The sequence below is a fragment of the Saimiri boliviensis genome, chromosome 3 (assembly GCF_048565385.1).
Source record: "Saimiri boliviensis isolate mSaiBol1 chromosome 3, mSaiBol1.pri, whole genome shotgun sequence".
NCBI lineage: Eukaryota > Metazoa > Chordata > Mammalia > Primates > Cebidae > Saimiri > Saimiri boliviensis.
This window is the reverse complement of record NC_133451.1, coordinates 138,929,186-138,946,805: the sequence shown is the minus strand read 5'-3', so window position 1 is coordinate 138,946,805 and position 17,620 is coordinate 138,929,186. Positions and strand designations below refer to the sequence as shown.

General features: G+C 37.3%; 1 protein-coding gene across 4 annotated transcripts in view; it reads right to left on the bottom strand.

Annotated features, from left to right (window-relative positions):
• LRBA (LPS responsive beige-like anchor protein) overlaps nucleotides 1-17,620 on the bottom strand; it is a 746,578-nt gene that overhangs the window by 564,138 nt on the left and 164,820 nt on the right. For all 4 annotated transcript variants that reach the window (XM_074396837.1, XM_074396836.1, XM_010338615.3 and 1 more), the window contains 4 exons: nucleotides 16,911-17,032; nucleotides 16,343-16,450; nucleotides 9,263-9,422; nucleotides 4,713-5,154 (listed from right to left, as the gene is read on the bottom strand). In XM_074396837.1, coding sequence (XP_074252938.1) covers nucleotides 4,713-5,154; nucleotides 9,263-9,422; nucleotides 16,343-16,450; nucleotides 16,911-17,032 — 832 coding nt within the window. The remainder of the gene's footprint in view (nucleotides 1-4,712; nucleotides 5,155-9,262; nucleotides 9,423-16,342; nucleotides 16,451-16,910; nucleotides 17,033-17,620) is intronic.

The following is a 17,620-nucleotide window of genomic DNA, read 5'->3' as shown; positions in this document are numbered from 1 at the left end:
TATCTGTTTTGATGACAGTATCATGCTGTTTTGGTTATTTCAGCTTTACAGTATAATTTGAAGTTCTGTTCTCTTTGCTCAAGATGGCTTTGGCTCTTCTGGGTCTCTGTGGTTTCCATACAGTTTTTAGGAATATTTTTTCTATTTCTGTGAAGAATGTCATTGGTATTTTGATAGGGATTGCACTGAATCTGTATATTGCTTTGGGTAGTATCAACATTTTGACATTATTAATTCTTCCAATCTACGAATATGAAATACCTTTCATTTTGGGAATCCTTTTTATTTTTTTGCATCAATGTTTTATAGTTGTCATTAAGAAATCTTTCACTTATTTGGTTGCTTATTCCTGGATATTATATTTTACCTGTAGCTATTGTAAATTGGATTACTTTTTAAAATTTTTTCAGATTGTTCACTATTAGCATATCAAAATGATACTGATTTTGTATGCTAATTTTTATCACACAATTGTACTGAATTTATCATTTATAATAGTTTTTATGGACTCTCGAGGTTTTTCTAAACATAAGATCATATCATCTGCAAACAACTGACTTCTTCCTTTCCAATTTAAATGCCATTCCTTTCTCTTATTGATTGCCTTTCCTAGGACCTCCAGTACTATGTTGAATAAAAGTAATGAAAGTGGGCATCCTTGTCTCATTCCAGATGTTAGAGAAAAGGCTTTCTGTTTTTCTCTGTTCCATATGATACTCGCTGTGGATCTGTTGTTTACGGCTTTTATTGTGTTGAGGTATGTTCCCTCTATATGCAGTTTCTTGGGGGTTTGTATCATGAAGGAATAGTAAATGTTATCAAATGCTTTAGAACAGCAATTGAAATGATTATATTATTTCTGTCCTCCATTCTGTTGATATGTATCACAGTGATCAATATGTTCATCCGTTCTTGCATCCCCAGAACAAATCCCACTCATTACGCATCAATTTAAAAAAAAAAATTTTTTTGAGACAGGATCTCGCTCTATGCAGGCTGGAGTACAGTGGTAATGAACACAGCTCACTGTAGTGTCAAACTCCTGCCTCAGCCTCCTGAGTAGCTCAGACTACAGGCACACACCACCATGCCCAACTAATTTTTTTATTTTAAAATCTCGACCAGGTAATGTGACTCACGCCTATCATCCCAGCACTTTGGGAGGACGAGGTGGGTGGATCACGAGGTTAGGAGATCGAGACCAGCCTGGCCAACATGGTGAAACCCCGTTTCTACTAAAAATACAAAAATTAGCCAGGTGTGGTGACATGCATCTGTAATCCCAGCTACTTAGGAGGCTGAGGCAGGAGAATTGTTTGAACTGAGGAGGCGGAAGTCGCACTGAGCTGAGATTGTACCACTGCACTCCAGCCTGAGCAACAGAAAGAGACTCCATCTCAAAAAAAAAAAAAAATCTCACTATGTTGCCAAGGCTGGTCTCAAATTCCTGGGCTCAAGCAATCCTCCCACCTCAGCCTCACAAAATTCACAAAATGCTGGAATTACAAGTGGGAGCCACTGCACCGAGACAAAACAAAATTTAATAAAATGAAAAATCTCAGAGGATACAAGAATAAGTTAAAATACGTCAAAATTTATACACACAATTATAGTACATGGTACCATCTGCAGTTAAGAGAAATGTAAATAAATGTAAACTTTATTATTAAAACACAACTGTATTAAAAGTAACAAGTCATACTGTAGTATGTACTGTAAAAATGTCATAGGTACTTCCTGCCACAATTGCATTGAGCTCCCGTGTTGTGAGCATCACTTAAAAGACTGTGTGATGGTAATCGTCTCAGAGCGTGCAATCCATCTCTCTCTCTCTCTCGCAGGGGTAGAGTTCTGTTCTTGTTGCCCAGGCTGGAGTGCAATGGAGTAGTCTTGGCTCACTATAACCTCCACCTCTTGGGTTCAAGTGATTCTCCTGCCTCAGCCTCCCAGGTATCTGGGATTATAGGCACCTACTACCACACACAAATAATCATTTTTCTATGTTTAGTAGAGACAGGGTTTCACTATGGTGGCCAGACTGGTCTCAAACACCTGACCTCAGATGATCTACCCGCCTTGGCATCCCAGTGTGCTGGGAAGTTCATCTCCCTAGTAAACTGTGTATCACATAAAAGTGATCTCTCCCAGTTCTCACATATTTTTCATCATGTTTTGTGCAATACTATAAACCTTTAATAACATAATGGGTCGCACACAAAGTGCCACTAGCAATTCTGGACATGCTCCCAAGCAGCAGTGAAAAGTCATGACATTATAAGAAAAAGTTGAATTGCTTGATATGTACTGTAGATTGAGGTCTGCAGCTATGGCTGCCCACCATTTCCAAAGAAATTAATTCAGCTTCAGGACCATTGTAACAAAAGAAAAGGAAATGGGCAAAGTTGTCACTACAGTGACACCAGGAGGCAAAAAACAACAACAACAAAACTTGCACTTTTTGTGAAATATCTTTATCTTGCACTGAAAATGCAGTTTTTATGTGAATGCAGGATTGCTATAAGAAAGGCATACTTACAGACTCTGACATGATTTGAGAAAAACTAAAGTCATTATATGTCAACTTAAAGTAAAGAAGGATCTAAAGCTAAATTTAATGCCAGCAAAGATGATTTGATAATTTGAGAGAGGTTTGGCTTTTAAAAAAATGTCAAGATAACAAGAGAAGCAGCTTCTGCCAACCAAGAGGCAGCAGATGAGTTCCTAGACATCATTAAGAAAATCACTTAGGAGAAAGGATCAGTCTGATCAGGTTTGCAATGCAGACAAAAGTAACGGGCCGGGGGGGGGAGGGGTGTGCACATGGCAGGGAAGCCACAAAGCACATTTATTAGCAAGGAAGAGAAATGAGCACTAGGATTTACGACAGTAAGAGATAGGCTAACTCTACTGTTTTGTGCAAATGCCGCTGGGTTTATGATCAGGATTGCCCTTATCCATTAATACAAAGCTGCTAACCCCTGAGCCTTGAAATGAAAACACAAACACCAGCTGCAACTCTGTTGGTTATACAAGAAGTCCTGGACAATGAGAACCCTTTTTCTGGATTGGTTCCACTGATACTTTGTCCCTAAAGTCAGAAAGTACCTTATCAGTAAGATATTAACTTTTAAAGTTCTTTTGCTATCAGATAATGCCCATGACCACCCAGAACTTGATGAGTTCAACACTGAGGGTGTTGAAGTAGATTAATTGCCCTCAAACACAACTTCTTTAATTCAGCCTCTAGAACAGGAGGTCACAAAGACTTTTATGGTTCATTACACATGGTATTCTTAGGAAACAACTGTCAACACTATGGAAGAGAACCCAACAGAACATCATGAATGTCTGGAAGGATTACACCACTGAAGATAATTGTTATAGAAAAAGCTGTGGAAACCATCAAGTTTGAAACAATAAATTCCTCCTAGAGAAGACTGTGTCTAGGTGTTGTGCATGACTTCACAGGATTTATGACAGAACTAATCAAGAAAATCATGCGAGATTATGGATATGACAATAAGGTGAGGGGTGATGGGTTTCAAGATACGAATCTTGGAGAAATTTAAGAACTAACAGATACCACAAGAACTAACAGAGGGATCAACAGAGGGAAAACAACTTGATAAAGACAAGAACATCTAAAGCAGTATCAGATGATAATGAAGACATAGAAGAAGCAGTACCAGAAAATGAACTGACATTAGACAATCTGGCAGAAGGGTTCTAATGATTCAAGACTGCTTTTAACTTCTTTTATGACATAGACTCTTCTATGATACAGGCACTGAAACTAAAGCAAATGGTGAAAGAAAGTTTGGTACCATATAGAAACTTTTTTAGGCAAATAAAAAAGCAAAAAGGTCAGAAAGAAATTACAATGCATTTCTGTAAACGTACACCAAGTGTGCCTGCCTCTCCTGCTTCTCCTTTCAGTTTCTCCATCTCTGCTACCTCAGCTGCCCCTGAGACACCCAGATCAACCTCTTTTCTTCCTCTTCCTCCTCAGGATACTCAACATGAAGACAGGAAAGAGGAAGATCTTTATGATGATTTACTTCCGCTGATGAACAGTCATGTATTTTTTTCTTTCTTATGATTTTTATTTCTTTTTCTTTTCTTTTTCTTGTTTCTTTTCTTTTTTTTTTTTAAAGACAGAATTTAGCCCTTGTTGCCCAGGCTGGTGTGCAATGGCGCAATCTTGGCTCATGGCAACCTCCACCCCTCCTGAGTTAAAGCAATTCTCCTGCCTCAGCCTCCTGAGTAGCTGGGATTACAGGCACACACCAGCATGCCCAGCTAATTTTTATATTTTTAGTAGAAACAGGGTTTCACCATGTTGGTCAGGCTGATCTCGAACTCTTGACCTCAGGTGATCCACCCACCTCAGCCTCCCAAAGTGCTGGGATTACAGGCATGAGCCACCACACTTGGCCTTCCTTATGATTTTCTTAATAACATGTTCTTTTTTCTAGCTTACTTTACTGTAAGAGTACAGTATATAATACATATAACAATCAAAATAAATGTGAATCAACTGTTCGTGTTATCAATAAAGTTTCTGATAAACATAAGCTATTGGTAGCTAAGTTCTGGGGGAGTGAAAAGTTGTATGTATATTTTTGACTACACAGGAGGTCAGCATCCCTAACTCCCATATTATTCAAGGGTCAGATGTAGAAACATAACAAATGAAAAACTATTTTCAGTACCTGTCAAATGATCTAAACTGCACAGTTTGTTCCACAGAGAGATCACCAAGGGCTCCAAGACAGGCTGGTGGCAGAAGGGCAGGATCCACTGTGACTCCATCCGGTGGTATGTTAACCAAGCTTCGGAGAATGTCTTTCACATTGACAGTTTTTGAAACTAAAACTGATGGCGTAGCCTTAGTGTCCAACTCATTTCCGCTATCATTTTTGGTTTCCGGAGACTTACTGACTTCTAAAGAAAGAGTAGATAGTACCTCACTGATTGCATCTGGGCCTACACTGACACCAGGAGGTGCTGTGTGAGGAGTTACTTCCACATGGCTTCCTAAACCAGTGCCTGTTTCTTCCCCAATGCCTGAGTCCCTCCTTCGAGCAGATGATGTTCTTTCAGATTCTTCCACTGATGCCATAGTTAAAGTGCTGAATGCTGCTGGTGCAATTTCTGTATCACATCCAGAAACAGAAGAAATAAACAAAAATTTAGAAATAATTTTTAAAAGGTATATTGAATCTTAATAGCTATCTACTGTTTTGAATTATGAACTACATCATGTTCTAAAAAAGCAAAAACTCATTACATATTCTATAAAATGTACTGAGTAGATGTACCTATTATCAAGATAGATGGTATAATAAAATAAAAAATAAAATACTTACAAAAATTATCTAAATTTATGAGTAGCAACACATGGTTAAAGTCATTGGCCTGTAAAAAAAAAGTATACAATCTGTGTGTGTGTGTGTGTGTGTGTAAGAGTGGGGGGGGGGGTGTCTCAGTCTGTTGCCCAGGCTGGAGTGCAGTGATGTGATCTAGGCTCACTGCAGCCTTGACATCCTGGGCTCAGGCAATCCTCCCACCTAAGTTTCTCAAGTAACTGAGACTACAGGTGTGCACCACCACATCCGGCTAATTTTTCTATTTTTTTGTGGAAATGAGGTTTCACCATGTTGCCCAGGCTGGTCTCAAACTCCTAAGCTCAAGCAATCTACCCACCTCGACCTCCCAAAGTGCTGGGATTACAGACATGCACCACCACACCCGGCCCAAGTCCACACTCTTTAAGATAAAATAAAAAGCCCTACATCAAACGTGGTTACGCTGGAAAACTTGTTAGCCCTTCTACATGCATAAATAATTCAATGATCCTTAAAATCCAGTTCAAAAAGGAACACCTCCTTTTCTCTCTGTTTAATTCTCACTTCCTTTAATCAGGGTTTCAACCCATTCTAGCAAAAATGCTCTTAACAAGATCACCAAAAAATCTGCATCTTGCTAAAAAATCCAATGGTCAGTTCTCAGTTCTCAGTCCTAATAGGACTTCACATAACAGCAACAGCTGATTATTCCCTCAAACTAGACAATGCTTTCTTTCCTTGGGTTGCAGGACACCATGTTCTTTTTATTTTCCTTGTACTATCTCACTGATTGTTCCTTCTTAACATCCTTCACCTCTTTTTCTCCCTGATTTCTTAAGTTGAAGGGACACAGGGTTCAGTCCTTGTTCCTCTTATGTTTTGTATCTACATTTAGTCCCTTGGTGATTTCATTCATTCTCCAAGTTTTAAATACCACTACATACCCCCAGACAAAAAAGTGAAACTATTAAATATAACTGCTATCCTACATCTTCTCTTATATATCTAAAAACATCTCAAACTCAACATATTGAAAACCGAATTTCTTCTCTATCTTTCCCTGAAAATCTTTCACCTTTAATCTATTCCACTATGCCTTGTAATCATTTATGACTACCTTTTTTTGTTCACAAAATGTACACCTGATATTTTAAAATCCTGTTTTTCCTACCACTAAAACATATCCACAATCTGACTGCCTCTCATCAACTCTACAGTTACCAACATATTCCATCCTGTCATAAACACTTGCCTTGATTACTGATTACCGCAATATCTTCCTAACTGGTTGTGGAAGAGGGTTGTTTTAATAATCCTACTGAGGGAATGTGTTCTCTTTCTAGGGTCCACAAGGAGGCGTAGGTTTAAGGGCAAAAACTTCTGAGCACCATGCCCCGCTCCCATCTCTCTCCATCCGGGAGATTTAACAATATCTGCTTTAATTTTCACGGGCACGGGAAAGGGTCAAAAGTCAATTATTCGAAGTTTAAAGGAACTCTTTTCAGTGGTTGGAGTGGGGAGGCTTGGAGAAGGAGGGAATTCCTCCCAGGTTAGAAGTCCTTGTCCCCACACCCGGCCAGATTTCCCCTCTGGAGTCCCCTTCCATACTCTTTGTGGAAGTTTTCCTCTTCTCCTTTTTCTTTCTGTACCTAAATAAAATCACTTTCTGCAAACCCTGTTTGGGGTCCAGTATTTTACTTTACAAGCACACCTGCTATGGTCCCCTCTCTCATTCCTGAGAGAGCAGGAGACCAAGAACCTTGGAGAAAGGTCCTCTCAGAGGAACTGAGGGCTCCCATGAGCCCCTGAACCCCAACACTACTACTCCATGTCTCATGGTATTCATCCCTTGATAAGCCCTTGAATCTAGGCGAGGCTTGACTGACAATAACCAAGAAAACATGGCAAAAGCAGCAGCAGTGGGCCCATATTTTAAGAACAGGCCAGGCACGGTGGCTCACGCCTATAACCCAGTATTTTGGGAGGCTGAGGCAGACAGATCACGAGGTCAGGATATCGAGAGCATCCTAGCCAACATGGTGAAATCCTGTCTCTACTAAAAATATAAAAATTAGCTGGGTGTGGCAGCATGTCATCCCAGCTACTTGGGAGGCTGAGGCAAAAGAATCGCTTGAACCCAGGAGGCAGAGGTTGAAGTGAGCCAAGATTGCGCCACTACACTCCAGCCTGGTGACAGAGCGAGACTTCATCTAAAAAAAAAAAAAAATATCTGGCAGCCCTTGCATTCCCACAATCTCTGAACAGCTCTTTAAGATGTGTGGCTTATTTCTGATCTACCTTGCTGGGAAGAACATGTAGAGAGACCATATGGAGACAGAGATGCTCTCCAAACTAATGAAGGAAACCAGCAGTTGAGAACAAGATTCAAGGCTGCGGATATATAACCCCAGCTCAGCTGTTTCAGTTAGTCACTCCCAGTTCTTGGAGTCATCCCAGCAGAGGCACTATATGTATCCTATTAGAAAAGTCATCTCAGATTTTCCAGACCCAGCAAACATCATCTGAAACAGGGATAAACCATGCCCACTATGCCGTATCCAAATCTAACTCAAGGAATCATGAAAGAAAGATTAAAATGGTTGTGGCCTCAGGGCCACTAAGCTGCAGGACAAGGTGTTAAAAAGCCATACCCAGTCAAAAACACTGATTATCTTGCTCTCAATGGTATATCCTCAACGCAGAATACAGAGTTACTTTTTTTTTGGGGGGGGGTGGGCGGGAACAGAGTTTAACTCTGTCACCCAGGCTGGAATACAGTGGCACAATTTCTGCTCACTACAACCTCTGCCTCCGGGTTTCAAGCAATTCTCCTGCCTCAGATTCCTAAGAAGTGGGATTACAGGCACCCACCACCACGCCCAGCTAATTTTTGTATTTTTAGTAGAGATGAGGTTTTACCATGTTGGCCAGGCTGGTCTCCAACCTCTGACCTCAAGTGATCTGGCCACCTCGGCTTCCCAAAGTGCCGGGATTACAGGCGTGAGCCACCATGCCCTGCCCAGAGTTACTTTTTTTTTTTTTTTGTATTTTTAGTAGAGACGGGGTTTCACCATGTTGACCAGGATGGTCTCGATCTCTTGACCTTGTGAGCCACCAGCCTTGGCCTCCCAAAGTGCTGGGATTACAGGCTTAAGCCACCACGCCTGGCCCAGAGTTACTTTTAAAAACACAAATTGTAACTACTGTACTCAAAATCCTCCAATGAGTTCTCATTTCCCTCAGAGAAAACTCCATACCCAATCAATAACTGCTAGTCATTTCTGATATTTTTATCCTGTTTATTTTTTTTAGCACTTTTGCCACCTTCTAAAATACTATATAATTTCCCTATAACATATACATATTTTCTATCTCCTCCCATTAGAATATAAGCTCAGTAAGGATAGAGATTTTTTTGTTTTGTTTTGGTCCTGAATATATACCCAAGTACCCAGTGGATACTGAATGAATATTGAATGAATAATAAATTGCCTCCTTTGGGTGGCAGGTACTTCTATAACTGCAACAGTTACTTAACTAACCATATTTCTATAATTGGCAACTACTTTCAAAACTCCAACTATTCCAGTTACTTGTTAACAAGTCTGTCTCTCATAAAAGAATATGAGTTAGTGATTCTTCAGACCAAATGAAGTCAATAAAATTTTTCAACTCTTTATTTGTATAAGATACCATTTTCTGACTTATCTTTAATTAGAAGGTTCATTTAAAGAACAAAAAATCCCAATTGCAATTAATTATATTCAAGCCAAAATATTTAATTAATAAAAATACATGTATGCTCTCACTTAATATACACATAAATTTAAATTTCATTATCAATATTTTAACTATCAAAAGTAAGTAACATTTATTTGAACTTTGGTACAAAGGAACAGAAAATGCAAACTTACCAGAGAGTGATACATTCCCATTTTCACCGCCAGTTTCCGTAGGTGACTGGCTATGCCTTTCATTTTGGGGTTCCAAAATGTCTCTGTACTTGGAGACCATAAGAACAGAGATAAAGTATACAACTGCCAAGGCTAAGAATTGAGCTTGTTTGCTATCCTCCTGGAAAAATATTAAAGGAGTTGATTATGTAACCATAAAATAACTACATTTAACATCAGAATGTTTAAATTCAAAACATGTTCACAAATCTTTCAATATACACGAAAAATACATTATTTACATAACTAATAAACTTACTTAACTAAACATTAGGCAAACACTCTTAGAAAAATGTCTTTTCCAAAACCTAAAATGCAATTAAAAAAAAAAAGAAGAAAAATGTCTTTAAATGAGAGGTTTTATACTTGCAAAACATGAAAATAGAGAAGCTAGCTCATTTTTAAAATTATTCAATCTAAAGACATATGTCCTAATATATAATATTAATCAAACAAATAGTAAGTATAACTATATGAAAACTGGTCAGATGTGGTGGCTCATACCTACAATCCCTGCACTTTGGGAGCCCAAAGCAGGTGAATCACTTGAGGTTAGGAGTTTGAGACTAGCCTGGCCAACATGGTGAAACGCCATCTCTACTAAAAATACAAAAATTAGCCAGGCATGGTGGTGCATGCCTGTAATCCCAGCTACTCAGAAGCCTGAGGTAGGAGAATCACTTGAACCCAGGAGGCGCAGGTTGCAGTGAGCCAAGATCCCACCACTGTACTACAGCTTGGGCCACAGACCGAGACCCTGTCTCAAAAAATAAAAGGAACAACAACTATATGAGGATAACTGGTTATCTTTACCTATAATCATAAAAACTAAAACACATAAAATATCACATTAAAAGTGCTAAAAAATAAACATGCAGGAGAAAAAAACTGAAACTATCAGATACAGAGTAGGATACCAAAGGAATTCCTTCTTTTCTTTTTCGAGACAGGGTCTCACCCTGTTTTTCAGGCTGGAGTACAGTGGCACAATCATAGCTCACTATACCCTTGAACTCCCGTGCTCAAGAGATTTTCTCACTTCAGCCTCCCAAGTAGCTAGGACTACAGGAATATACCACACTCCCAGCTAATTTTTGTTTTTTAATTTCTTGAAAAGACAGTCTTGTTATGTAGCTCAGGCTGGTCTCAAACTCCTGGCCTCAAGCAATCCTCCTGCCTTGGCCTCCCAAAGTACTGGGATTTTAGGTATGAGCCCCCACACCTGACCACAAAGGAATTCTTGAGAGTTTTTTTTTTTTAAAGAGATGAGGTTTTACCATGTTGGCCAGGCTGGTTTCGAACTCCCTACATCAGGTGATCCACCCAACTCAGCCTCCCAAAGTGCTGGGATTACAGGCATGAGCCAGAGAGTATTTTAAATCATACAGTTAGGTATCTGGATTAAAAATAAAGTATCTGTGAGAAAGAAAAAAACAAACTAGACTGACCTCTTAAAGAGGCCCAGCCTTCATTCCAGCTCTACAGCTCATCTCACTGACCTCTTCATCTAGTCAAATTCCCCATCTTTAAGGAGAACCCACATACATCACTATTCTACTAACTTTCCCAAGTAGGTTAGAACTTAATGTAAAGAAAAAACTCAAATTTGTCTATCAAACTCTGAAAATCAAAGGCTCAAGCAGAAGGTAAATCTAAAATAAGAACATGAAGAACACTGTACCCTAACAGATACATAAAGGCATACCATGGAGATATCACAGGTTTAGTTCCAGACCACTGCAATAAAATGGTAATCACAATAAAGTGATTCGCACAAATATTTTGGTTTCCAAGTGTATATAAAAGTTACATTTATACTATACTTAATCTATGACTTGTACAATAGCATTATACCTAAAAAAAACTACACGCACTTTCATTTAAAAATACTTTATTGCTTAAAAATGCTAACAATTATCTGACCCTTTAGTGAACCATAATCTTTTTGCTGGTGGAAGGTTTTGTCTCCATGTTCATAGATGTTGACTGATGGGTGAGGGTGGTAACTGTAGCAATCTCTTAAAATAAGACAACAAGCTTTTGCCACAAAAGATTTTTCTGTAGCAAGCAGTGCCTTCTGACAGCATTTTACTCACAGGATAATTTATTTTGGAACTGGAGTCAATCCTCTCAAACCCTACCATTGCTTTATCAAATACATTTAGGTAATATTCTAAATTCTTTGTTGTCATTTCAGCAATGTTCACAGTATCTTCATCATGCATGGATTCCATTGCAGAAAACCACTTTCTTTGCTTATCCATAGGAAGCAACTCTTCATTCGTTAGAGTATTATCATGAGACTGTAGCAATTCCATCACATGTTTAAGCTCTGCTTGTCATTCTAATTCCCCTGCTACTTCACCACATCAGCAGTGACTTCCTCCATGGAAATCATAAACTCCTCAAAGTTATCCATGAGAGTTAGAATCAACTTCTTCCAAACTCCTGTTGACACTGATATGTTGATCTCTTCCCATGAATCATGTGTGTTCTTCATGGTATCTACAACAGTGAATCAATTCCAGAAGACTTTCCATTTACTTTGCCCAGATCCATTAAAGGATTTACTATCTATAGCAGCTACAGCCTAATAAAATGTACGTCTTAAAAATAAGACAAAGTATTTGTTAAATAAGTCAAAATGACCCTTAATCCATGCAATGCAGAATGAATATTTCACTAACAAGCAAGAAAATAACGTGAATCAACTTGTATATCTGATCAGAGCTCTTTGGTGACCATGCTCATTATCTATGATAAGTAATAATTTGAAAAGACTCTTTTCTTCTAACAGCAGGTCTCGATAGTGGGCTTAAAATATTCAGTAAGCCGTGCTGTAAACAGATGCACTATTATCTAGGCTTTGTCATTCCATTTACAAAACATAAGCAAAGTAGATTTAACATAATTCTTAAAGGTCCTAGGATCTTCAGAATGGAAAATGTGCATTGGCTTCAACTTAAAGTCATCAGCTGTATTACTCCCTAACAAGAGAATCAGCCTATCCTTTTAACACCAAAGCCAGGTATTTACCTGTTGGTAGATTGATATAACTAATTTCTTGGTAGACTGATATAACATTGTAGGATGGCATCTTCTTCCAATAAAAGATGTTTTGTCCACATTGAAAATCTGTTGCTTACTGTAGCCACCTTCATCAATTTCTTAGCTAGATCTTCTGAACTTACTGCTTCATCTTGTACTTTTCTGATATGGAGACAGCTTCTTTCCTTAAACCTAGGAAAGAACCTCTGCTAGCTTCACTTTTGTTCTGCAGCTTCCTCACTTCTCTTAGCCTTCCAGAATTGAAGAGAGTTAGGGCATTATCTGAAATAGGCTCTGGCCTAAGCAAATAGTGTGGCTGGTTTTATCTTTTATACAGACCACTAAATTTTTCTTCAACTCAACAGTATAAAGCTGTTTCACTTTCTTATCAGTCATTTGCTCACTGGAGCAATAGTTTCCTTTTAATTTCCTTTAATGATCTGTATTTGCATTCACAACTTGGCTAAATGTTTGGCACAAGAAGTCCAGCTTTTGGTCTGTATCAGCTTTGATATATCATCTTCACTAAACTTAAACATTTCTAGCTTTTTATTTAAAGTGAGAGACATGCAACTTTTCCTTTCTCTTGAACCCTTAGAAGCCACTGTAGTGCTATAATTGGCCTCATTTCAATATTGTTGTATCTCAGGGAATAGAGAAACAGGGGAATGGCCCTTTCCAAGGAGAGTGGTAGAGACAGGAATGGCCAGTTGGTAGCACAGTCAGAACACAGACAACATTTATCGATTAAGTTCACTGTTTTAAATGGGTGTGGTTTGTGGTGCCCTGAAACAATTACAATAGTAACCCCAAAGATTACTGATCACAGATCACCATAACAGATAAATAATAATAATAAAAAGGCTGAAATACTGTAACAATTACCAAAATACGACATAAAGACATAAAGTAAGCACATGCTGTTGGATAAATGGCACAGATAGACTAGCTCAATACAGGGCTGCCAAAAACCATAAATTTGTAAAAATTTCAGCAATCAGCAATCTAAAATAGCAAAGCACAATAAAATGAGGTATGACTATAAATGGAAACTAATGGTACAAATTAGACTAACAGTTAATACTTAATGTCAAAAGTTTTGGATATAATCAATTTCAGAAAAAAGAAGATAGGCTCGATTTGAATATATCCACTTGATTCAATTCTTTGACATATTTGTGATCTCTGGTATTTTGCAAGTTCATGTGTAATGACTTTTTAGTCTTACTGGAAAAAATAAAGGCACAGTTGTCTTTTTTATAAACCACCCCTTTTCTCTAGACATACCCATGTTCTTCTGCCACACAATTCTGCCATCTGTTGTAATAACTGCTGCTAATGATATTAATATTCAAAATGTAGGCAAATAATTTACTTGTCCTTAACTTCTTAGTCTGCTATAAATTAGTTATATCAATCTAAATCCGTTCTTAGCCCATTATATGTTCATTGTTTACTAACTACCACACAGTTTACAGTATATGCCTAATTGTTGGCCTCAAATAAAAAATATTCCATATATCTTTTATATTTAAATCTTAACTTCTGAAATAGATTTGCTTTCCATTGTAGCTGTCATTTATTGAATACTTACTGTAAGCCAGGCACTGTGCTATGTATTTCATATATATTTATTAGCAAATTTGAATAAGAAAAGGCTTAAAGAAGAAACTTACTTAAGGACATATATAGCATGTAAAAAAGCAAATCTGAACTCAGATTAGGGTGATTAAAAACCTTAGCTCTTAATCTCAAGGTAGTAATTTCTTTATGTCCTCAATGTTAGATCATTTCCTTTTTCATCAAAGTTTCCTTTTGTTACCAAAAGAGGCTAAACTGTAGGATGTAAAATATAGTGTTTTCTTTTTTCTAAGACTCCTATAAAATGATTATATAACTTTTATAATTACAAAATACTTAAAATTATTTATGACTTTCAGTAATCATATAATAAAAGATATATTCTAATTCTGTTTGCAGAATATTGTGATATAACAACTGGTTAGAAGGTCCTGCAAGAGCCAAATCATCCAGAGACACTGTGAGGAGTTCAGATTCCATTTATGCACTAAAAGGTGCTATTAGAGAATTCTAAAAGAAAAAGAGTAACATCATCTTTCTACTCTTTTGGTTTGTTTGTTTGAAGAGACAGGGTCTCACTCTGTCACCCAGGCTGGAGTTTATTGACACAATCATAGCTCACAGTAACCTTGACCTCCTGGGCTCAAGCGACCCTCCCCACCTCAGCCTCCCTAGTAGGTAGGACTATAGGCATGTACTACCACATGTGGTTAATTCTGTATTTTTAAAGATCATTCTAGGAAATATAAAGTTATGAACAATATACTCAGAACCTGCTCAATGAAAAAATATGGACGGAGGATAAAACAGCAACATTTGGTCCTCAAATTGACCACATTCAAAGGTTTCCAGGGGTAAAAAAAAAGTTGATGGCTTCTTAATTAAAGGAATAATAACAGCTACTAGAGAACTGAGATCTAAGAAGGCAATATAGGCTTTTAATTAAGATCAAAATTTCAGGAGTCCTGAAAGAAATCAAAATTCCCTAAGTCCTATATTCATTTTCACCTCTTACTAACTGTATAATCTAAAACATATTACTTAATCAACTATTGCTAACTTCCTCATAGTATTATTGTGAGAATTAAACAAGAGAATACATATAAAGCAGTGATACCCAACCTTTTTGGCACTAGGGACTGGTTTCACAATGAAGACAATTTTTCCATGAACCTGTGGGGGTAAGGCATGAGGTGGAGGTGGGGGGCGTTTCAGGATAATTCAAGCACATTACATTTATCATTAGATTCTCATAAGGAGTGCGCAACCAAGATCCCTGGCATGCACATTTCACGGTAGGGTTCCTGCTCCTATGAGAATCTAATGCTGCTGCGGATCTGACAGGAGGCGGAGCTCAGCTTCGCTCCTCACTCTCTGCTCACCTCCTACTGTGCGGCCTAAGTGCAGGTCAGTGGCCAGGGGGTTGGGGACCCCTGATAAGAGCATCCAGTTTATGTTTAATACACAGTATTCAATACTATTAAGTAGTGATAATACTATAAGTTCTACATGTGTATAAAATCCTAGTCAAGAACTAAAGAGAAACTATTGAAAAAAGAGACAGAAAAAGAAAAATTGAGATTAGAAAATTTATAAGAAATATACATGCAAAATATATAGTAACTGTTTAACAAATATTTACTAATTATAACATTCCAAATGCTGATTAGTGCAATTACAAATTATTTTTACTTTCATCTTCACACTTCCTGTATAACTTTAAATTGTCTACATGAGAATTAGCAATGTTTTCTATCAAAATCAGCTGAAACAAAACTGTTTTTCATCTTCAAGACATCAAAAACACCAAACTGAGAGCAACATCATCATGCACCTTTTTATCGCATTAGTATACCTTTGAGGAAAAAATATCCAATATTCAGTAAAATAATATGCCATTGAGAAGTTGAACATTTTATTACATTCAGAGCATCAATTTTAGAATTAATACTTCTGGGAGATGAACATTCTATTACATTCAGAGCATCAATTTTAGAATTAATACTGCTGGGTTTGAATCCTGATTTTATCACTGTCTATCAACGACAGCTTGGAGCTGTTACTCAAGCTCTCTGTGCCTCATATTTATTCATCTATAAAATGGAAATTACAATAGTACAGCTCAAAAGTGGTTAGACTTAATGAGTACATGTATAGCACTTAGAGTACTTCCTATATAATAATGCATTACTCCTTTTAATAACATTACACTGATTTAATAGCTCCCTTTATGTAGACTATCATTTCTAATATTCTATGTTTCTAAAATCAATGTCAAAAGAACTGGTTTCTAACCTTTCTATCTCTGCTATACTATTTTATATCACAAAGAAGTTTTAATCTCAATATAGTAGGTCTAAGAGGAAATATGCATCAGTTAAGAGAGTATGTTAAAGAAATATTGTAACTTACTATGTCTCTGAAAACAACTGCCCTAAGCCGATTAATATCCATGTCCTGTAGAAGCCTGTCAAGGTCTCTTACTGGAGATATACCACCAGTCACAATGTCCACTGGGCTCTATTTAAGAGTAAAAAAAAAATCGTACATATATATATACAAATATACACAAACACACACACACACACTACACAGATACTCTTTAAAAATAAACACAGTATTCCAAGAACCAGAGAAGCAAAGCTATACCATTTCTCTCTCCACTTTTTTTGTGTGTATACTTCTTTCTTCTCTGGGGGGTTGGAAAGGGAGGTGGAGAAAGATGGCATGCAGGAAAAAAAATGACATATTTGAAGGAAAAGGTATCACAGAAACAAGAAAAGTAAACATTTGGAAAAGCAGACAAGATTGAGTATAAACAAATCTTTACTGTATATTTAAACACAAATATTTGAATGTTACTTCCAGGCCTAAAGTAACTATTTTAATCTCTGCCGATTTAACTTTATGTTGGAATAAAATTTAAAAACTTAATTGTAAAATAGGAATATGCATTTTGATAATTAATCTGTATACTTACCTTTGCTGCAGATTTCCCTAAGGGAATAAGGCTATGCATTGTTTTCAAGGCTTTATCTCCCCTAGTTTTCAGTTGTGAATGCTGCTGACACTCCAAGCAATTCCTTACTGCCACTGCACACACTGTAATTTATTTTAAGGAAAAGATTGGGAAAGAAAAGTTAATATTTAAGATTGTGGAAGTAAAAACCATCAACTACACAATATGATTTACATAAGATTTTATTCAAAAGAGATGACATTCAGCATATTCCTACAACATCCCTAGACTTTATCGCCTAGTGTTGGTTGTCTGACACTGTTAGATTCCATGCTGTGGCCCAGTTAAGATTTAGGGAGGCACTACGGCCTAGTGGTCTAAACCTTTAGGGTTTGCTGAAAGGAAATTAATTCAGGAATCTTAATAGGCTTCTGTTTCTTAGATCTCAACTAAGCTAATTGGGACAATCTTTTATTAAGAAAAGGATAGGGAAGAAAAGAATGGAAAGAAATGGAAGAAAAGAGAGAACAAAGCATATTACCATGAACTAGTCTACATAACAATCTTCTACTTTACCATCATTAAAGTAAATTAGTTAAACTGAAAATTTTGGCATTTTTCTTATATTGCATCATTACAGTAGGATATTGAGACTGATAGAGGTTATACTTAGAAGAAGCTTTATAGGGTCCAGCATTTACTAGCATTCATTAAAACTGCTTAGAAAATGG